At 41.0% G+C, this 23,233-nt stretch overlaps 1 protein-coding gene across 7 annotated transcripts in view; it reads left to right on the top strand.

The window, feature by feature from the left end:
* The window catches only part of ECI2 (enoyl-CoA delta isomerase 2), a 28,824-nt gene extending 6,735 nt beyond the window's left edge, over positions 1-22,089 (top strand). For 2 of the 7 annotated variants that reach the window (XM_027666782.1, XM_027666783.1), the window contains 9 exons: positions 9,204-9,366; positions 10,660-10,758; positions 12,414-12,605; positions 13,433-13,502; positions 15,351-15,453; positions 16,995-17,115; positions 19,672-19,761; positions 20,587-20,730; positions 21,541-22,086. In XM_027666782.1, coding sequence (XP_027522583.1) covers positions 9,204-9,366; positions 10,660-10,758; positions 12,414-12,605; positions 13,433-13,502; positions 15,351-15,453; positions 16,995-17,115; positions 19,672-19,761; positions 20,587-20,730; positions 21,541-21,696 — 1,138 coding nt within the window. In that variant the 3' untranslated portion in view covers positions 21,697-22,086. Of the gene's footprint in view, positions 1-3,060; positions 3,117-3,479; positions 3,508-3,590; positions 3,781-9,203; positions 9,367-10,659; positions 10,759-12,413; positions 12,606-13,432; positions 13,503-15,350; positions 15,454-16,994; positions 17,116-19,671; positions 19,762-20,586; positions 20,731-21,540 lie in introns of those variants that run through there. The other 5 variants (XM_027666778.1, XM_027666779.1, XM_027666780.1 and 2 more) reach the window with 5 other exon arrangements.
* Positions 22,090-23,233: the final 1,144 nt, after the last annotated feature.

The following is a 23,233-nucleotide window of genomic DNA, read 5'->3' as shown; positions in this document are numbered from 1 at the left end:
TGCAACCTGCACCTCAGTTCTCTCATACCTTGTAAAGTCCAGCAGCACTTGAGCAAAGAGAAGCTGCTGGTGAGCCCCGGGAGCAGACACTTACTCCAGTAGCAGCAGCGCAGCTCCGCTCCTGGACAGACTTTCACTGTCCCTCAAGGCTTCCTTTGACCTTGAGCAAAGCCTGTAGGGGGCCTCCTGCCCCTGGGGTCCCTTGCGGGCCTGGGACATAGACCCTGGGCCAAGGTTTTGGCCAGGTGGGAAGGCAGGTGCCAATCTCTGTACTCCAGAAGAGCCTGGTCACACAAGAGGTGGGCACTGTCCCCACAGCATGCTCTGCCTCCATGGCACTTGTCTGAGGACCACCCACCCACCCAGGAGTGGGTAACCCCTCCCCTACAGGGTGAGGAACAATTCTGGGACTCCCACTCTTTGCACAGGCCAGACCTGCAAGATGTTCTGCAGCTCCTTGCCAGTTCTGGAGGGAGGAGTGTTCCACACTATTTCCTTCAGGAGGGAGTCCATGGCTTCCAGGGTCTGCAAGGAGGACAGAGAGCAGTGGCAGTGATTCTTCACCCTCAGGGGACTGATCTGAGCTCCCAGTGCCAGGGAAGGAGAGGTGCCTGCGCTGCCCAGGAGACACCTAGGAGCAGGCAGTCTACTGCAGGTAGAGCAGCTTGCAGCACTGGATGTGGCTGGGGCCTGGGAAAGGGATGATGGGATGAGGGCAGGAAAGCAAAGCTGAGACCCTGCCCTGCCGTGGACCTCTGGTCATGGGGCAGTGCAGGATGGCCAGAGAGCAGCCCAGAGGGACTGGTGACTCCTGCAGCTCACCCAGCACTTACCTTCTCCCTGGGCTTCTGTGTCCACCTTACTGATATGTTTTCTTTAGGAAGGAAGAGAGTAGCTCTGAAGCAGGCTTCTAGGAGTCTTCTCTTTTTACTCTCCAGCACCTTTTCCACTGGACTGCAAAGAGAAAGGGCCCAACTGGACAATAGTGCCGGGAGAAGTGCCTTGAGGCCTTGTGCAGGGGGATGCAGTCCTCTGGGGAAGGCCTCCCTGGGAGTGATCAGTGTGTCCCTCAATCCTTCAGTGGCTTCCACACCTCTGTGTGCATCTTCTCACGGGACTGGGCATACAGCAGCATCTGCAGAGCACAACTGAGCTGGGACCCGGCAGCTGCCAGCACCCAGTGCCACCAGACCCTAGTCCTGCCCAAACGCTGCCCTCACAGGGTGCCAGTGCCAGGAGGCTTTGCCCCCTTCCCCAGAGCTCTGAGTGTCCCCTCACCTGGATCCTCTCTACCATCTCATATCTACAGCAGAAGTGGACCAAGCGCTGTGATGAACCATGGACTCTGGTGCTTATGCACAGATCCACAATTTTCTGAGGTGACCTTGTGGCCCGCATTCTGGCAGCCAGGGGAAAGAGAGACAAATGGGAGTATGAGTGGGGGGAAACATGGCCAAGTGAGACTGGAGCGCTGTGGTGCAGTGCCCTGAGGGAGCAGCAGCTCTGCCCAGCCAGCAGAGCCCCTCCCAGCAGATGCTGGCACAGCTGCCATCCAACTGGCTACAGTTATCTCTTTGGGGCTGTCAAGGGCCTGGATGGAGTCCATGACTTCCTGTTCTTCTCTGTACAGGGGTAACAAGCTGACATCTAATGGAGGGATAGAGCAGGGAGGGCTGCAGAGGGTCCAGTGACAAGAGAGAGGAGAGGAAGATCTGCCCTCTGCCCAGCCCCATGCCTGCTGCCCTGGCATGACCTTTCCTTGTGGCTCCTGGCTGGAGGGTGCCCAGCAGAGGAGCTGCCATGCTGGAGCACATTGTGGCAGGGAAAGCCCCAGTGCCCCAGGCTGAGGAATGTGCTGGCAGGCAGACAGGAAAGGTCCAGCATCCCACTGCGTCTTGCTGCCTACACCCAGGCAGGAGCTGGGGCCTCTCTGCTCTCTCCATCCTCCTTAGCAGAGGCTGTGCTGGGGCTGGTGTCCAGCCCTGAGCAGCCTTAGCTTTCAGGCATCACATCCACCCCCAGGAGCTTTTTGGTGCCAGTGTGCTGGGCAAACATGATCCTGGCATCATTGCAGGATACTCTGGAGAGCCCCAGCCCTGCCCAGTCCATCAGGGCGTCTCACCTGTCTACATCTGTGGTGATTTCGCCAGGATCACCTGGTAGAGTTCTGCTGAAAATCTGCTTTCCTGGGGACCCCCATCCTCCGTCCAGGCCACCTCATGGGGTTCTTCTGGAGAGCTGCTTTCCTGGGCAGCACTCTCCTCCACCTAGGCCACCCTGGGCTTGCTGGGGGGTCTCTTCTCCATCCTGCTAGAAAATGACTAGGAATAGGAAAGGGGGAAGTGGGAAGCTTTGGAAAAATAACTCAGCACTACGGAGCAACAGGGAAAGCCTTGGGCTGTGCTCAGAAGATCCTTGCCGGCTCTGCGCTCCTGTCTTGTCGCGTCACTGTCCTGCTGGACACTGGCTGGCACTGCAGCTGTGCCGACCACATGTGGGGTTTGTAGTTGATTGCTTTGTATTGTAACTAAAAAAAAAAGCAAACAACATAAACCAACTCATGCAACTCTTTCTACAAGAGCAGCAGCAAAACAGTATTTTGTTTCATTTTCTTCTAAATTGGAAGGAATGTGAGCAGAAGGATTGCCACTTTATGATCCTGTAATACCATTTCTTTGTGTGAAGTGGCAAGGGGTGGTTACTGTGCCCGTCACTGTTCTGCATGAGGAATGTATGGAAAGAGCAACGCAAAAGATGAGAGCACCTTGAGATAGTGATCATGTTACAGAAGAGATGTTATACATGTTATCTGAAGTACTACACATAATGGACAGAAGGTGCTTCAGGAGTCACCGAGTGACAATTTGTGTACTGCTTGCTTCTGTCTGACAACACTTCCCATTCTTTTTCTTCCTTATCTCTCTAAAGCTACTTAAAATACTGTAAAATGAGCATTTTCCATTTCTGTCAGGAGTTTTAAAACCACGTTTCTAGCATCACCCACTACTTTTAATCCTAATAGGATTTTTAACTGCTTTTGTGTGTGATTTATTTCCCCAGGCTCTACTAATGTTTTAAAGAAAACATTTATTAAGTAAATGGAAGATGGATTTCAGGTATATCCATCCTTTCTTTTGCTAAGTGTGACTGATGTTTTGTGTGCAAAGAGATCTTCTGGCTTCTGTTTAGTCTTGAGAAAACTGCTATGTTGCTTTAAAAGTTAGGACGTGAGCAGTCAGTATTTTACAAAATGTTGGCATTTTTAACTCTATGAAGTCTTTATGCAAGTGACAGAACTATGTAGTAATTAGAGACCTGTCTTTAACAGGCTTTGCAGTCTTTTTGTTAATCACCTAAACAGTGAAAAACTACTTTCAGGCTAACTGACTTTTAAAATCTGAAAATTAGGAGTCTTATGTTTGAATGTTTCTTGGGATAAGAAACATTTATCTGAAGAGCTAGAGTGAGGAGGATGAACGATTAAATGGCAACAAAGAGATGTCTGAAGTAAGGAAATAAATATGAAATGATTGTCAGCCTGGATGTTTCAGGTTCAGGTAGCGATGACCAGGATTTATTTCTTTTTTCAGAGTGTACAGCTGGCGAACTACCCAGTGAATGATCTTGCAGGAGTGAGCAGGCATTTGTCATGGACTATCACTGCTCTGCCAAGTTGTGACTCCTCTTGCTTCTCGCTCTCTCATGGGAGCTGGCTTTTTACCCAGCTGGGTGAGGTTGCCGGGCCCTCACCACTCTTCTATGGGTGTCGCTACAGCAAAGGTAATTTGTAGCAGCGGGGCAGTGGCAGCTAATTGCCCATACAGGGTGCAGGGCAATAAAGAGGAAGGTTTGTGTTATAGGTTCATACTTTTTGGTGAAATTTCCACAGAGGGCCTAGTCTCTGCTAGGGTAAGATAAACATCAGGGTTCACTGTTTTTCTAGCTCGGGCCTTAATGATTGTCCTATCGAAAAGCTAAATAACTTTGGCACACTGGCTAAATCACTTAAGGGAAGCCCCATCCTCACTGTAGTGGAGGAGCTCTTGTTCGTGTGTCCCCCCCTCTTCCCCCTCCAGAGAACTGTGAGAGAATCCCTGAGATGCTCACCCCGGGGGGGAAGGGGGGCGAGGGCTGTCCCACACCACCTCTGCTGCAACAAAGGCTGCCATTGCCTCATGGGGCTTTTGGGTCTCCCCGCCCTTATCATAGAATCATAGAATCAGCTGGGTTAGAAGGGACCTTCAAGATCATCAAGTCCAACCCTTGATCCCCTACCGCTGTGGTTACTAAGTGCCACATCCAGTCTCTTTTTAAAAATCTCCGGGGATGGAGAATCCACTACTTCCCTGGGCAGCCCATTCCGATGTCTGACCACCCTCTCTGTAAAGAAATTCTAATATCTAACCTAAACCTCCCCTGGCACAACTTGAGACCATACCCTCTTGTCTTGCCTGGGAAAAGAGACCAACCCCCACCTGGCTACAACCTCCTTTCAGGGAGTTGTAGAGAGTGATGAGGTCTCCTCCAGGCTGAACAACTCCAGCTCCCTCAGCCTGTCCTCATAGGACTTGTGCTTGAGTCCCTTCACCAGCCTAGTTACCCTCCTCTGGACCTGCTCCAGCACCTCAGTGTCCTTCCTGAACTGAGGGCCCCAGAACTGGACACAGTACTCCAGGTGTGGCCTCACCAGAGCTGAGTACAGGGGAAGAATCACTTCCCTGGTCTTGTTGGCCACACTGTTCCTGATCCAGGCCAGGATGCCATTGGCCTTCTTGGCCACCTGGGCACACTACTGGCTCCTGTTCAGCTTCCTGTCAATCCAAACTCCCAGGTCCCTTTCTGCCTGGCTGCTCTCCAGCCACTCTGTCCCCAGCCTGTAGCGCTGCATGAGGTTGTTGTGGCGAAAGTGCAGGACCTGGCACTTGGCCTTGTTGAACCTCATCCCTTTGGAATCAGCCCAACTCTCCAACCTATCCAGGTCCCTCTGCAGAGCCCTCCTGCCTTCCAGCTGATCGACACTCCCCCCAGCTTAGTGTCATCTGCAAATTTGCTGATGATGGACTCAATCCCCTCATCTAAATCATCAGTAAATATATTAAACAGAACTGGGCCCAACACTGATCCCTGGGGGACACATGTAGTGACCGGCCGCCAACTGGATGCAGCACCGTTCACCAGCACTCTCTGGGCCCGGCCCTCCAGCCAGTTCCTAACCCAGCACAGAGTGCCCCTGTCCAAGCCGTGGGCTGCCAGCTTTTTGAGGAGAATGCCGGCACCTCTGTCCCTTGCCAGCTGCCGCCCCCATAGCTGAAGTGAAGGGGACCCGGCCCGGCGTGGACTGTCTGGAGCGAGCGCTGTCGGGAGACGGGCTGCCTGGAGGGAGCTCCCTGTGCGCCGCGTGGGGAGCCCTGTTTGCCCCCAGCAGCTCCCTGTGCGCAGTGTGGGCAGCCCTGGTTTTCTGCAGCAAGCAGGAGCAGCCCGCGGGCGCCCCGTGCTGGTTGTGGTTATACCTGCGCCGAAAGGCAAAAAGCGCTTAATTGTGTTCAGTTAAAGTTTCGGTCGAGGTATTGTGCTGTTTTGTTACATATATATTTTTTCAGCAAAGAGCTGTTATTTTCTTTTCCACACCTTTTCGCCTGAAGCCTCTTAATTTCGAAGTTGTAATAACTTAGAGGAAGAGCCTGTTTTTTTCTTATCCCACCCTCCTCAGCAAACATATTTGTCTTGTTAAATTAAGAAACTTTGTGAAGGAAATTATTTAGCTTTGTTGCAGTGAGTAGATGAGAAGGGCTAATACAGAGGGTTTTTTTGATTGCCTTTCCTAGGCTTCTTTTTTTGCTTGGATTAAAACAAGTGCAAGTTTGACACTGGTGGCTTGTAGGTCAGGTTCCAGGCTCTCTGCCTGCCTTGTGTGGTTTTGGCAAAGTCTTGTATGGCCACTAAAATGGGACATGGATTTGCTCAGTGAGTGACTAAGAAGGATTCAGTGTCACAACAGGGGAGCAGCAAATGGAGGGAGCAAGTCATTCCCATAGTGTACTGCAGCAGCCTCTCCTCTGTCTTTGGGATTCTGGCATGGAGTCACTCTGTAGTCCCAGAGATGGCAATGCTATTGTGTCTGCTGAGCGGTGTCAAGTCCTCTCCTCCTTGCTCTATGATCTAATTGGGGTGAAGGAGCTCTGTTCCTGCTATTTGTGTATGCCTCTGAAGAATGAAGTCCTGCCCAAGGTGAATAAAATGTGAAATAACTTAATCTTTCTTTTGTGTTTTCATCCTTTGTTAATTTAATAGAGAAATAATAGCATTAGCTTAGACTCAACATTTTTTAACTAAGTAAAAACCAAACAGCAAAGGAAAGTCACTCTGAATCTGGACTTTCTGAAAGATCATTCCACTTTTCCCCAGCTAGATTTTTTTTATTCACCAAATTGTTTTTTTTGTCCTCTTCTGACTTGTCCACTTTTCATCCTTAAATAAGGAAGAGAACTTGTGACCTGCTAAATGCAAGAAAACCTTTAACCATAAATATATGTGCGTACATACCTTCAGACCAGCTGCTGTGTTGTTCCCCTCTCCTCAACTGCTCATCCTCAACTTTTGTTAATTTCTGGTCATTATCAAATTGTATATAAAGGAGAGTCTTAAAGTCTTTTTATAATATTGACCACAGCCGGGCTGGAGTGAAGTCCACATTGTTAAACATGGTGTAAGCCTATAGCTCCATTTTTAAACACTGAATCCACTTTAGTCACTGCCTAGATTGACAGGAAAATTTGTACTAGATACACAGATCATCTTGGGGACAGCAGCATTCAAGTAATTCCAAAGATGGATAGTAAAATTGGAGGAAAACAAAGCAAAACCAAAACAAACCCCTGCCCTTCCCACACTCTCATTTTCTTCTTCCGGTAAATGTGACTTCAAAAACATGTTTGGGAATAGGATCTGAAAGTAAATGTCATGTCTGGCTTACCGGACAGACCAGTCAGAGAAATGCAGTATTAAAAACCTTGTATCTGTATCTGTTTAGGTACACTTCTTCCTGTTGAAGGTCTTTTATTGATCCTGGAAGTGAAGTCCCCAAGTTGGCTAGATAGCATCCAAGTTGGTTAAGGGATGAACTTCTTAAACTCTGACACAGTCTTCCAAACACATCCGTTTGAACGTTAATTAAACTAGCAGACGTTTAATCCTGGTTTGTCTGGGTGCACTGCTATCTTAATAATTAAGGCCTACAGTTGATCAACTGAAGTAAAAGCACTTTCTGTTCCTGCAGCCATTCTTGATAGCCTATTCCACTTTGTATTGTTCAGATAGGTTTCTTTTTACAGGCATAAGATTTTGAAGCAGATTTTGGAATTCTTTCATTTTGAAAGAATTACTCTGTATAACAGAAAATATTCTTTCCATGTCTGCCATTCAAACCTGGTATCTCCAAAATACCAGGAACACTAGATTTTATTCATACAGACGAGCTATAGTAGGACAAAGACCCAATAGATCTTACAAGCATTTTTACAAGACACCTAGACAAGCTATCTCCATAAAATGAAAGAGGAATAAAAATGATGGCACATAGTTGGCATTCTTCACACTGCCTGCCTGCAACTTTTAGGCTTGCAACTCATAATAAATTTTCTTTACAAAATAAGAGCAACAAGGATATTTATGAGTAGGCAGTAGAATTTCTTAAATTCTCGTTAGGTATGTGTAAAAAGGGAGAGTTTTCATGTTAGGTATGATTTTTAAATGATGGTTCTGTAGCTGAAATATTAACATTAAACAGGTTAAGCATTCTATCAATCTTCATATGAAATAATCATTGATTTTTCAAACGTGACTGGTTATGAAATCTATTATATATGATGCTCTAAGACAACAGCTGTATCAGTGAGTTAGGATGGGAAAAGCTGGGCTTTTTTTCTTCATTTTTAACTAAAATAGAGGAATGTTGATACGAAAACTGAGAACATTTTAAAAATAGTAAAAATGCTTGATGTATATTGCAATTTAACCAAAGAAGGCTATGACAACATGCTTTTGCCCTCTTGAAAGAAACCAAAGAAGCCAAGACTTCTTGGCTTTTGATTCCTAACTGTTGAAGTAAACCTGCTTTTACAAAGCATTATAGAGTTGGGTTAGGTTTGGTCCTTTGGAGTGGGGTTTGGTGGTTTTGGGGGAGATTTTGACGGAATTACCTTGTTTTGATGGAAGGTTGTTCTCCCAGTATGTTTTGACTATCTTTTTTTTCTTGAGTGTCTACAGGCTGTTTTACAGCCAGTCCTTTTCCAAAGTACAGTTTGAAATTAGTCTTCACTTATGCTGCCCTGATTGGAGAACCAGGTTTTCAAATTGAAGTATTTCTAGATAGAAGCACACACACTTGAAAAGATCATAAAGAACAGACAGGCTGCATACTGTCAATATGTCTATTCATAGGCGTATAAAGCTGTTAATCGTAGAATCATTTAGGTTGGAAGGGCGTTTAGGATAACGAGTCCAACTGTTAACCCAGCACTGCTGAGCCCACCACTAAACCATGTCCCCAGATGACACATACACGCATCTTTTAAATACCTCCAGGGATGGTGACTCAACCACTTTCCTGGGCAGCAATGCCTGACCACTCATTTGGATATTAGGAAAATTTCTTCACCAGTCTAAACCTCCTCTGGTGTAACTTGAAACTGTTCCTCTTGTCCTGTCAGTTGTTTCTTGGGAGAAGACACCAACCACCAGCTGACTACAATCTCCTTTTAGGTAGTTGTAGAAAGGTAGGTCTCCCCCAAGTTTCCTTTTCTCCAGGCTAAAAACCCCTCACTCCCTCAGCCACTCCTCATCAGACTTGTGGTCCAGACACAGCTCTCTTGCCCTTCTCTGGACATGCTCCAGCACCTCAGTGTCTGTCTTCTAGTGAGGGGCCCAAAACTGAACACATTCTCGAAGCTGCCAAGTACAGGGGGATGAACTTTAAATAATTAATAAAAAGTAACAATTTCCAAGGTTTAATTATATTGCAGTGAAAGCAGGCTTCTAAAGCAACTTTCTCGTAATTTTTAGTATCTTGCTTGTTGATGTTTTGATTAGTGTGATATGTATGTTTTATATATATATTTTAAATGTCTTAAAAAGCAGCATATTTGTTTCTCCCCTAGTCTTGCACAAAAAACAAGTAATGGGATTTTTTCCCCACTTACTCACAGACGAACACTAGCTGTTTGCATTCCAGCGGTTCACCTGCACATGACTGCAGCCACCATGCAAGTCAGCCAGAAGGACTTTGAAAAGGCTCAGGAGCAACTGAAGCTTTTGAAAAAGGATCCTGGGAACGAAACTAAGTTGAAACTCTATGCTCTGTTTAAACAGGTAGGCTTGATTTATTTCATTTTGTAAGGAGCATTTTTATAACCTGAGGGGATGGACCTGTAAAATATTTACTTGATTTAGGGACTGTTCAAATGTATTCTGTCTTAACAAGCTCTTCATTTCAAGTGCTTGAATTCTGTTCTTGAAATGCCAGCCCCTTAAACTCTGCCTAAATTCTGAGGGAAGCCAAACCTATTTTTTCTTATAAATCATACTTTGAATAGAAACCTGTATTCAAAGAAATAGAGCCAAATTACATCCATTGTGTGATACCTTCCATATAATAATATAGGTTCAGCTTTGGAAAATGGCTTATGCCTAAGAAAAAAAGAGTATGCTGCATGCTTCCTCTTAAATTTGTTGTATCTACAGTCAGCTGTGCTTATAATATAATGGTGCTGACATTTGAAGGTTGATTTCTGATGGTTTCTTCTCTCTTTTTTTTAGTGTGGTCATTGTAGGTTTTGTTTGGGTTTTTTTGGTTTTGTTTTAAATTCAAGGAACCATTCCACCACACTTTGAGTGAAGGTTCTCCTTTATTACAGCATGGAGGGAGACCTTTGTAAAAATAGCTGCAGGTTCTTAGTGGGGTTTGTACTGGTATTCGGGGAAGTATTTGTGGATCAAGGTTGGCTGCAGTGTCACTACAGGCTGTGGCTTGTTATATCGAAGAAAGCAATTGATAGCTTATTTAAATAAAATCTTAAGGACAGGTGATGGTTCCAGGTAGCTTTACTAATTACTAATAGTGAGCTCATAAATGTATTCTTTCTTTCTTTCCTGCCTGCCACTTGAAATATTTCTCTCCGATAGTGTACTTTTCCTCAGGAAAACTGGTCACAGAATACTTCAGGATAGCTCAGAACTCTTGCAGTTCAATTGCTCAAACGCCCTTGCTCACAGTAGAGCCAACTTTGAAGTAAGATCCAACTTAATAGATCCTATGCAATGGTTTCTTTGTTCGCACAGCTTACGAGTCTGTAATTTTCTTTCTAAGTATAAAACTTCTGCAGTTTTTGAGGTAGGAGAGCTTAAGTGTTTTGGAAACCAGTGTCTCATACTGGGTGGCTACTTGTGAAAGCCCAGCACCAGGTGTCAGAAAATAGCAGACACTGAAAAGTTCATGGTATGTGAACTATCTGAATATTGTCCAACTACTAGGTATTTCTCCTGTCTCAGAGTTAAATTCTGTATCCAGGTCAGATAAATATTCTGAATAGTTATCATCTTTTCTACCAAGGCATCTGAACTTTAATCACGGGTTTAAGTAAGTTTGTTTTGCTCTCTTTTCAGGCTACTGAAGGTCCCTGCAATGCTCCAAAACCAGGTATGCTGGACTTTGTCAAGAAAGCCAAGTGGGATGCATGGAATTCTCTTGGCAATTTGTCTCAGGTGACAATACCTATAATTTCACTTTGTAGATTACTCTACCTTGAAGTGCCTGATCTGTAAGTGAATGGCTGATGTCTATGACATGCTAGCTGAGCAACTTTGCTTCAGCCATCAAAATGTTTTGCACAGTATTCCTCAATCATTTCACTGCTTCAGTGTTTGGAGATTTTTGTTTAGTGTGTAAGCCTAATTCTACTTTATTACTACCAGCTTGTATCAATGTAAGAGATCTTACATATATCGTGATTTCCAATGAAAATACTTTTTTTCACATTATGATCTATTCTGCTGTTCTCTTTGAGAAAGATGGATTGAGCTTCTCAGTTCTTACAACAAAACCCAAATCTCTGAATCTAGCATATTAATAACTTTGTCATTTAAAAAAAATCAGTCTCTTATGCTGTTGACTAAAAGACTAGAAAAAAGTGGTGTATGGAGAGCCTCTCTTCATTCTTTTTTTCTCAGTGTATCTTGACCTCTTTAATACCTTTCATAACCTTTAGAGAAGTCAAGTGAAGCAAGCAGAAAGAATAAAGATGCAGATACACATAAGCATTCCTTTTTCATGCAGACTGTAGTAAGTCTGACATCACATATAGCTGCCAAGGTTTCTTCAGTTATTCTTTAATGAAGGAAACAAGCTTTTCAAATCAGCTGTGTTACTACTGCATTAGGCCTGCTGTTCAGCAGTAGTTGTTGAGGTCAGTCAAAGGTATTCCTTAATACAGAGGGGTTTTTTTGCCTTTTTTTTTGGTTTGTTTTTAAAAAAAAACATACTTGCATAATTTCATGAATATAATACATTCTTGTCCTGCTTTGGGGTTTTTGGGATGTATTTTAATATTTTTGTGGGGTTTTTTGATGGCCCTGCTTTTAGGAGTAGTGAAGAAACACTTAAGGAAAAGAATCTGGTCTTGATGTTAGAGTGGAGAGTGGATAGACAATTTCATGTGCTACAGATTATGGATTATAAAATTTTTCAGAGTATATTATGCTTTCAAGAAAATAGGTTGTAAAAACCAAGAACTTAAAATTCTTTTAAATCACTGTTTAATGTAGAGATAAGGACACAGGATTCTTTAGGCTTCTGTGTGTCATGCTAGTGCTAAATGAAAACTAGTGTCTTCAAGCAATTTTAAAATGCCATAAGACCCATTTTAGCACTCTAATTTTCAGACCAATATATTCTAAAATAAAAGCTTTGTTGGAGAAGTGTTTCACTGGAAAGAAGAAACAGAAGATCCATGGAAATGTGTAAATGCTGGGAATATGACAAAGGTCATCCTAGGTGTGGATGGGAGTTCTTCACTGACAAAATAAGTCTTATCATCCCAGTATTTATGCACTTCTACTTTTGTAGATATATCGCTGCTGCTTTTCAGATGACTTTAAGCTTGTTGTGCAGTGTTTAAATACAACATGTTCCCTTTGTCACCCCCCTAATTAGAATGCTTTATAATTGAGATTTTTATTTTTTTTTGTCTTGAAGCACAGTCCCTTTCCCCCTCGTTTCCCCCAGGTACCCATTTTATTAGTACTATAACTGATTTACATTTTAGCCTTTCATAATATTGTGTGTGGGTTTTTTCCTATTCTTTTAACATTTTTTTCTTTATTTCCTTTTTTTCTTTTTTTTTCCTTTCCTTTTATTACAGGATAATGCCAGGCAGAAATATGCTGAACTTGTCTCAAGTCTGCTCTCTGCCGAATCTGCTAGCCAGAAGAAAGATGCTTCTCCAGAAGAGGGCAGGCATGATGGCTATGAAACATTAATAGTTACTACCAAAAACAATATCACAAAGATAATGTTTAACCGACCTGAAAGGAAAAATGCCATCAACCATCAGGTAAAGAAATTAACTTGGGAAGATTAATGATTTTTTTCTTTCCTGGGTAAACTATTGAAATTTTAAAGAATCCTCACTACAGGTTAAGAAGAACTGACTGAAACATGGTGGTCTGAATTTTATGAGGGGCTGGTATCCTGACTCCAGTGACAACCTAAGGAATAAATATCCAGTACAAAATGAAATCATTCAGCTAAAATTTTACAGATTAGGCTTTTTTGTGTCTCTTGATTTCATTCAAACTTAATATAGGATTATGGTCTGCACTAAAGTAAAATGGCAAACTGCAGGAAGACTGGCCTGTTTTGTGCACATAAGATTTAACTGTAATCTATGTAATGAAGCATTTGTGCAGCATTTGGCTCTGCACCGTTGCATGCATGTGTAGGTAATCCTCCACTTCCCACAATTATCTTCATGACTAAGTCCATCATGTTGGAAGCATAATAATCATGCTGTTTAACAACTGCAAAGATACCAGAACTAGGGTCTTTGCCCCACTGCTGCTAACTTTTTAGTATGTTATTTTACCCACTTAAACTACTTCTCAAGTTTTAAAATTAGCTTCCAGACAGTGTTTGTTTAACAAAGGACCTTATATTGTCCTTTAAATTTGCATTGGAATTTTTCAGTATTGCAAATGTGTGTCTTTATGGTCAGAAGTACCTCACATGTAATAGTTAACTTTCTGTGCATGCAAAATTTTTCAGTACTTTAAAGGATTGTAGTTAATCTGTCTCTTGAGTTCCTATTTGTCAGTGTCAATGTCATTTTTGTGTTCTTTTGTAGCATCACATTTGTACTTTGTTGATTTTTCTTTTATGCAGATGTACAGAGAAATTATCAAAGCACTTGAAGAAGCTGGAAAAAATGATTCCACCATAGCAGTTATTACTGGTATGTTTTGTATAGTATTGACATGAACTATCTACATGTATTTAGGCTAAGATTGAACTGTGTAAGTGAGGAAATTCTTTCTTCTGTTATAGATCAAAGATTTTTGAAAGTGCCTTGGCAAAATTACTTCAAGGTGGCATTTTGAATTCTTTAGCAAGCTTGCCGTTACATCAAAACGTGTTTCTCAGATGAGAATATGGACATGGAATACTCCTAAGGCTTTATTACTTTTGAGTAGCTGATATATTTGTTCCATCCACAGCATCTTTGTTACTGCTTTTAGAGTTCATTGGTATGAGTTTAGTCAATTTTCTCTCTACCTCTGTGATACATTTGGAACACACTTAAAACAAGCATCTGAAATCCTGTACTGGCACAGCCAATAGAAAGTTTGCACTGCATGTTTACCAATGATCATCAGAAAAAATGGTATTTTACATTCATTCTCTTTTTTTTCTATGGCTGCCACAGGAAAGGATTGGCCAGGGAAGCTGCAACCTGGCCGAGCTGTGTACATCCCTGTCACCAGATCTGTGCAGCTGGATAACTGCAGCACTAGTATTGAAAGGGCAGCCCAAACTCATACTACCTGTGAAGTCTAGCTACTCTGGGGACACATCCTTTTGGTTCTCTAGAGGACTCTTTTGGTCTGTTTCTTATGTTGACTGAACAGCGTGGTGGCGAGGACAGCCAGCAGTGACAGAAGGACTGAGGGCAGGCACTGCCTGTGTGGCCCATCCTCATTGCACATATGTATGTCTTTTTAGGAAATTAGCCAAAACTTGAGCTTTGGCTGGCAGCTAAGTAGTGTGAATTCAAGGTGAATTTGGGCTTAAACCTGCTTACTCTGAGGTAATTGCATGCATATTTGTCTCCACTGTCTGCTTTACCAGCAGCTGGTTCCCATTCCCAGGCTCCTGGATTTCCTTTCAGTAGCAATGACTGGGCACCACAGCCTTTACAAAATAAAAAGGGTAGTTTGCACAACTGGAATGTCTGAGTAAATAGCAAACACCTCTGCATAAACCTTTCTATTGCATTTTACATAGTGAATAAGAGCACTACAGTGTAAAGTAATGGATGTGCCAACCCATGAAAGGTCCCAACCTGTGAATGTCCTCATGAAATATGGGATGATTTAGACAATTAAGTCATGCGGTCTAGCTTTAAAATGCTCCATGCTTTTTTGGTGGCACCTCAAACTGACTTATACATTCACTAAGAGGTTATATGTTTCTTGCTGAAGAATCTGTCTTCCAGTACAGTGATTTCAATGCAGTACTACCAGTCTTATCCATAGAATGCTATACCTTTTCCTAAATTGATCACAAAAAATGTGAAACTTCTACCTCGTATGAAGTAGGTTATTCTGTCTACTTTTGATTCCTTCATCAGTTTGAAGGTGGATGAAGGAAGATGCATCAACTTACATTTCCGTTGTCCTGTTCAAAAAAAAAAAAGATTCTCACATCTAACTGTTAGAATGATTGCGAAATGACAGAAAAAAACCCCTGAGGAAGTATGCAGGGAAAGAAACAAAATATTTTTCCATCTTATGCTGTTAGAGAAAAAAAAATTAATTTTCCTGCGTCAAATATTTCACAGTTAATATTCTTTGGCTTTTTACAACCAAAGAATTTTTTTTCAGCAAATTGTCAGTCAAAACTCCTTTTTAGACCACAGATGTCCTTTAAGATAGTGTGTGTACTTTGAGAAAATCTCTCCAATCGCTTAATAATGTTAGACACTTAGTATGAAATTTCTTTTGTAAATCTAATAAATGAAAGCTTCTCTTCTCTTACCTACTCAGAAACCACTGGTGCATTTACTCATATGTGTTCTCTACAGGAAACGGAGACTACTATAGCAGTGGAAATGACCTGAATAATTTTGCTAATATCCAGCCTGGTGAAATGGAGAAGATGGCAAAAGATGGAGCAGTATTACTCAGGTAGAATATCTTGGTTTCATATATGTATAAGTTACTGTAATGGGTTAAATGTAATTTGCAGGCTTTGTTAGAAAACAAATCTGTAGGGACCAAGTTATGCTACTATTCATCTGTTTAGAGGACTGTGTCCAAGAGCTCACCGTGTGCATAAACACAAAGATAATGTGGGAGGAACAAGTATTAATTGTATGAAATAAATGAGATTAATATTAGAAGTCTTTTTAAGTACAGTGATGCTGAAGACTTCATGTCATTTTTCAGTCCCCAAAGTACATGCAGATATAATGACAAAATCATTGTTTTAAATGAAAGAAATTGTGGGGTTTTTGATATCCAACAGTGTCCACACTAGCAGGACATGTCAAATTCCTTCAATGACAGACTTCTTTTGAATAGAGACCAGTTGGAATGAACTTGTTCAAAATTACCCAGTAATTCTGAGATCTTGGCTCCATCTTGAAGTGAATTTATCTGTTAAACTAATTTATTTTCTAAGGCCAAGTTGATCGGGGTATCATCTGACACAGAGGTTTTGGGGACAAACAGCATGTTTCTTTTTTCCCTACTTGAACAGATTTTGTCTTCTCTTTTACTTCTGTATGTGATGATTGCATTTGGGAGATGCTTGCAAGTTTGATTGTTCCCTCAGGCACTTGAATTTGATGGAAAAGCTAAAATACACAGAAACCCAATGCTTTTTATTTGTATTTTAAAGATGAACTGCAAGTAAAGTACTCAGCTTTTACTTAGACAAGCTGTCTGTGGATCACACTTGCCCCTCGAAGTGCTAATGATGCAGTGTGAACCTGTTTTGAAGCTGTTACTCAGTGGTACCTGGCAAGTGTTCCAGCCTGCAGTGCTTTATAGGGTGTTCAGCACAATGTAGAGCCTCATGTGTGCTTTATGGTCTTTAATCTTGCTCTTGTGAGAAACTTGTGCTTGCTGTGCTGTTACTATTACACAAACATAGTGCTTCATTAGATCTGATGCACAGAGATGTCAGAGAACTGGAGTTCTTACAACACTGTTTGCTTTTGGGAGGTGTTTTATTTTGAAACAAAAGGCTCTTTCTCAAACCTGTGCAAAAGAGCAGCAGGGAATTCTGTGTTGTGGTAGCATCACAATTTTGGTTCCTATTTGGGCTTTGCTGCAGAACAGTCTGTGAAGGGAATGGCTATCCCAGGGATGGAGTTGGGATGGACGTATAGGTAAAAGAGTGTTCTTGTTAGTGAACTGTATTCAGTAACTGTAGCTGAAGAGGAAAACACTTTCATAACTTGATTGCAGGAACTAGGAAGGCTCTGCTGATATGTACATGTTTGATTCTTAGTTGCTAAGGAAATGCAGGTGTTTCATATAGTTCTTGTTTTGTCAGAATTCATTTCTGAAAGGGTCAAAAACATATACTACACAGTTTCTATCTAGTTCATGGGTTTTGTTATGCAGTATCTAATCACGTGTTTTGAAAGTTGTTTATATTGGATGAAAACCACTTGAGATGTCTCTTGCATCTTACATTTTCTCTTTTCCCTTCTCTCTAGAGATTTTGTGGGTCATTTTATTGATTTTCCTAAACCACTGATTGCAGTGGTAAATGGCCCAGCTATTGGAATTTGTGTAACAGTCCTTGGATTGTGTGACATTGTCTATGCTTCTGACAGGGTAAGTACGTTGCATAGCTGATCCCAAGACAGTCTTTAAGCCTCTTTCTCTAGCAAATACTATTTGATTTGGGGTAATCTTGGGAGAAAAGAACATTTTAAAGAAGTCTAAATGCATTTTATATCACATCAAGAAATGCCTGTATTAATTACCAGCACAGGGGTGCACCAACCACTGGTTAATATGCATGGAATTTCCCTGCTGTGATTATGGTTATCAAGTTACTGTCTCCAGTTTAAAGGCTCTTTTCTAAGAGCCTCTCTTCTATCATGATGTGAAATGATGCTTGTAAGGTTGCTCTCAGGTGTGGGAGGGGGAGCAAAAGTTTATTATGGAATGGAAGTTCAGTAGCTGGCTGAAGTGATCCATTACAGGATCACTCACGGCCGATGCACTCCTGACATATGCTTGTATAATGTGTGTCGTTTGTTCAGTCTATTCTGGTCCCCAGATCTCTTTTTTTTTACTAGAGAATTGTTGGATTCTCCCTCTTTCACCCCTCCCATCTAGTCTATTTTTGCTACAGGGTGAACCTATTGTTTCTTTTTCCTCAGTTTAAAGAACAGACTGTTTTCATCCTCCCTTACAACAGCTGTAAATATGCTTAGCCATCAGCATACTTAGGCTATTAGATATAGCTTGGGTTTATCTTCAGTCTCTCTGTCTTTTTTTGAGCTAAACAGCTGCAGTTTGTTCAGCTTTTCCTCATGTGGCCTGCAGTCACATTCCTCTGGACTCCTTCCAGTTGTTCTGTGTCTCTCTAAGCACAGTGGTACAAGCTGGACACATCACTCCAGCTCCTGTCTTACTCATGCAAAGTGAAGCAGAAGAATTTCTCCGTATTCTGCAGACTGTATTTCTGCTTTGACATCCCACATTGTTATTTGATTTACGTACTTGTGATCTGATATAACACCTGATATAACAACTGTAAAGTTGCTAGTGAAACAATTGTTCCTGTTGTATAACATATACTATATACTAAGTTATTCCTGACAAACTTTAACTTATCTGTACTAAATAGTGTCTTCTGACTTGTATCTCTCAATTTTATTAAGACTATTTGGAATTCTAATCACCTCCCCTCAGCATAATATCTCCTTACACCTGTAAGTTAGTATAGATTTAATTAAAGTTTAATCCAAATAAGTATTAAATGCTTTGTTCTGTTAATATTATCCTTCTTTCTTGAATAGCTTGAAATTCATACTTGAATTAGTACCTTCCTATTTGCACTGGTTCAGCTTTTGCTTGGGCCCTTGGTAATAGTTCTTGGAGTATTTCTGTAGGGTCTAACCTAACCTTTCATTTAGGTTATCCTTCATGGAAATTTTCCAGTTAACCTCAAGTTTATCAAACCTTTCTCCAAGGTGATTGTTCTCTGTTCGTCCCTTTCCAGGATTGTGAACCCCCATGCAGTAAGGTCATTTTCATCCAAATTACTACTTAATTTCACACTCTCCAGTAGTTTCATTGGAGTGCCTTAAGCATTGACTACCCACTGCAGAAATGGCCAGCTTTGCTATGTTCAGGATCTGGTTTTATTCTCAGCCAGGTATTCCCAGAGCAGATCATTACCAGCCACGTTATGGGACACTGCACAGCCCAGTCTGACAACAGATCAGTTAATGTTGCCTTCTGCACTGGGTTTCACTCCAGTGCATGGGACACCAGTTTGTCCCCCAGAATATTTAATCTCCCATTGCTTAAGCATGTCTAATACCAGTCTGCATCCTGACAGATGTTGTCTAGTCTTTTTGTACAATGTTATAAATGTCACTTTCTTGCTAGGAAGTCTGTTGATCTGTCTTACCATGTGGCCTTCTGTAGTATAGCAAGGGATTCTTTTTCAATGAAGATTCATGAAGAGGATTCAAAACCTTCTATTTCAGTGAAAGCTCCACTGGCAACTTTTGCTCTCTTTGTGATCAGTTCGTATTTTTAAATGGAAATAAAGGCAAACATTTTGTCTTTCTTACCTAAAGTTGATGCGAGTTGTCAAAACATAAAATTCTGCTGTTCAGTTCTAACTTGCCACAAATGGTATTATTTTGTGTGACCCCATAATGCATTTCTGGCACAGGCTCTTTTTAGATTTTCATAAAATTAGAGGAAAGAAGATTCAGTGACTTGAATTCTTCAGGAGCAGAATAAACTTAGTGTGCCTTCAGAAAGGCAAAAATACCTTTTACCTTTTAAGTTATTTGAAATATGTATTTAATGACTTAGGGCAGATGTGTATGAGCATCCTTTCTGTAAAGATTTTGCATGTACATATTAGATTCTCTCAGTGCTGTATTCAGATAATGTAACTTCATCACTGGGGTTGTTATGATAAGGAAATTGAATTATATAGACAAAGCCAACTCTTGCCTGCATTGAGAGCATGAAGCAGTGTTAGCAGATGACATTTAAAGCCTATCATGGTAACAGTTCAAGTGTGGCTTTGATTAACTCTGTCACAATAGAAGCTTTAAAATAAAAACTAAATCCTAGTACTTTAATTCTGTGCTCTGTTGTAAGGTTTGCTTTATTTTGTTCTTTTTTTCCCCCCAGGCTACGTTTCACAGCCCATTTAGTCAACTTGGACAGAGCCCAGAAGGATGTTCCTCTTACCTGTTTCCAAAAATCATGGGCTTAGCCAAGGTAAGAATATCTGCACTGTCTGTGGGATCATCTGACCTTTGTGTGTTGGTATCTTCTGACTGTAAGAGCAGATGTGGTCTTCTGTCCATACTCTTATTTTCTCTGTCTACTCTAGAAATAAGGAAACTAAATAAGAGTAATTAAAAAAAAAATGGAAAAAAGACAAGAGAGATGGCAGAATCTAAATTTTCTTTTCTCAGAACAGCGTAACTCCTTTCTGCTTCTTTTGATATCCCACAGAAAAAATATGTGTAATTTTAAATACTTATTTGATAATGCATGCATTAATACAGTGTATTTTTGTTGACCAGGGTTTAAATCTGTGAGGAGCAGAGTGAGTGCTTATAAACATCCAAGCATCAAGAGTAGTATGTTCAGTGAGACATAGCCTGCCAGTACATGTTCTAGAAATCTTGGAGTCACTGCAAAAGTGAACAAACACATTTATGGTGAGGCAATTTCAGATTACATCCTTGGAGCTCTACTCAGAAAGACGTGTACACTCTTAGTGAGCAATAGGAACTGTAGGCCAGTCACCCGTGGCATAGCCCAGGCGTGTATACTGGGTGTAATACTTACTTAATCTCTTCATTATGGCCTGAATGATGGGACTAAGTACCCTGCTTGAGCAGGGGCTTTGAAGTAGACAATATCTGGAGGTTCCTTCCAACATCATCAATTGTGTGATTCTGTGTTCTTTTCAGAGGGCAGATATTAACGAGCAAGAGAGTAAAATAAATGTGTCATGGAAGTGTGTAGATTTCCTGTCAGATTACTCAAGTTTTGTGTCTTGTTGAATCACACTTTCTACTTTTCTTCACATAGGCAAGTGAGATGTTGCTTTTCAATAAAAAGCTGACTGCAGCAGAAGCCTGTGCCCAGGGACTTGTGACTGAAGTCTTCCCTGACAACAGTTTTCAGAAGGAAGTTTGGGCAAGATTAGAAGCTTATGCAAGCCTCCCCAAAAATGTCAGTATTTTACATTTTTCTCCACCTTGTAAGCCTGTAGCACTCCCAATTCTCCTACCAAATCTATCCTGTCACTTGGTTTCATTCCATCCTTAACTGAAATAACGAGGCTCTATATATTTTCCTTCAAGCACAGATCTGTTCCTGTGCTGCTGGGAAACAAATACCTCTCTTCTACTCTGTCTGCATCTAAGACAGTGTACTGTACACAGAGATTCAATGGCTGAAAAGCCTTCAAAACAAATTAATTAATCCATCTGTGCAGTCTCTCTATGACTGCCTTGGATGCCTTCTCTTAGGTTTTTATTTTGGCAATAGTTTATTTTTAAGAACCTTACCACTGGGTCTACAACGTTAACTGTACTGTGTGCACCCTGCGCACTCAAGATGACAGTAGGTGACTTCAGTCATCCTGCTAGCTTAGGTTTTGCAAAACTACTTAAGTCACAATGGTATTAGGTTACATTGGACAAGAGGAGACACCTGTGCCAGCTGATAATGTGGGTTCATTTGACACTGCAGACAGTGAAGTGGGTTTTACTTCTTATGGCATCTACTGTGATTATGAGCATTTAGTGGGCTGCTGTTTTGCTTTCCATAAGCCTCCTCCACCTTATTAGCACTTTTAGTAATTAAATGCAATAAATACTTCCAGTGAAAAGGTTGACTAAAAGCTAAGAGGTGCAACATTAATACAACTGGATTAGGATTCCAGTGTGGGTTTTGTGTTATTTTTCTGAAACTTTAAATTAAAGTATAGAAAAAGTATAGAATACTTAACTTCCTAATGTTCCTCTTTTCCTCCTCCAGTCCTTGGCAGTGTCAAAGCAACTGTTACGAAGTACGGAAAAGGAGAAGCTCCATGCAGTCAACAGTAGAGAGTGTGAAGTCCTGACAGAGAGGTGGTTGTCTGATGAGTGTATAAATGCTATTGTCAGCTTCTTTCAGAAGAAATCAAAACTCTAATCTTTACCAGTAGAATCTGCACCATCTGGCAATAGGCTTATCTGCCCTTATAATTAATAAACTTTCTCTTCAAATAATAATTCTTAATACCTTTTGATGTGGTATATTTCTGTTCTCTGTACTGGGTTAAAACTGGTTCATAAAATTAATACACTATTATGTGCCTTGGATCTGTTATGGAAATTCAGGCTGGGGGAAAAATGATTCATTGTTCTGTAGGCATCAGTGATGTTTCGGAACAATACTAAAGCAGATTGTCTTCCAAAAGAAGCGACAAATTCAATAGTACCCTATTTTGATAACTCTTCAATAATTATTAGTGATTCTTTTTATTTATGTATGGGGAAAGAAATACTATATTAATGAAAAAATAAATAGAAGTATTTAATTACTGCTGTGCTTATTGTTATTCCTTTTGTAAAACATCCTTAGTGAGAGGGAAAGTAGTTTCTGGGAGGCATATTAATACAATAGTCTTACAAAAAAGTATTCACATGACTTAGTGTTCATCGCAAAGATGTTTGTTTTGAGCTTTATGGGTCCAGTCTTCAATATATTTTTCCATTAATTCCCTCATATGACCCCTTTTCTGTGAAAAAGTGTGATGTATTTGCTTTCCTCAAGGAGAAATGCAGCCATTGATAACCTGTTGATGGATGAAATAACAGAAACAAGGTTTCCTTGATCAGTAGATGCCAACGTGCCTCTTACAGCAATGGGAGATGAACCATTACCCTCCATGAGTAATGGGAATAAAACAACATTACCTCTAAGAAATGGAACTCCTATGTGGTTTTAGTTAACTTCTTGAAAAGATGAATCATTATCTCATATCACTTAGGAATTTCACTTCAGAACCTTTATGTTCACATATACATTATCCATCATTAGTGTAATTTCTTCAGTAGATACTCTGTATACTCTGATGTTGGTTTTTGTTATTAATGAAGTAGTATACAGCAGGGAGGGTGATTTTTGCTTGGCTGGTTTTCTTTTATTGGTACTGAGTCTTCCAATTTAGCACTGCAAGAACCTCATCGGTACTTTCAGGTACAAACAACAATTCTTGTGCACCACATATTCTGATCTATAGAAAATTCTTATGCAGATTGAAAACTTCAACCTGAACTTTTAAAAATTCACTTCCTTGTTTTCCCTAACTGCATAGGCAAATAATGGTATCTCCAGTTTCTATCCCTCATGATAATGAAGGATAAAAAATATGTTCACCTTAAGATTTAGTGATGTGTAGAGTTTTATATTTTTCAGCCAGTAAAATATCTATGGCAAATGGTTTTTACCTGGTAGTTTAGATAAAAGTAGTATAGCGAATCTTACAGATATGAAATAAGGAATTCTTTACCTACTGATATGAAGGTTAATTTAAAAATCTACAAAGGATCTGCATAGATTAAAAAAATAGAAATTAAAGTACTTAGAGAAATTCCATGGAGTTTGTAACAACATACCTAAAAGTAGATAACAAAACAATTTCTAAGTTACTACTATTTGCATTGAAGGGATATTTTTGTTGTCT

This window comes from Corapipo altera, unplaced genomic scaffold, assembly GCF_003945725.1.
Source record: "Corapipo altera isolate COAL_440 unplaced genomic scaffold, ASM394572v1 97, whole genome shotgun sequence".
Taxonomy (NCBI): Eukaryota; Metazoa; Chordata; class Aves; order Passeriformes; family Pipridae; genus Corapipo; species Corapipo altera.
The sequence above is the reverse complement of the archived record's forward strand: the minus strand, read 5'-3'. Positions and strand labels throughout refer to the sequence as shown.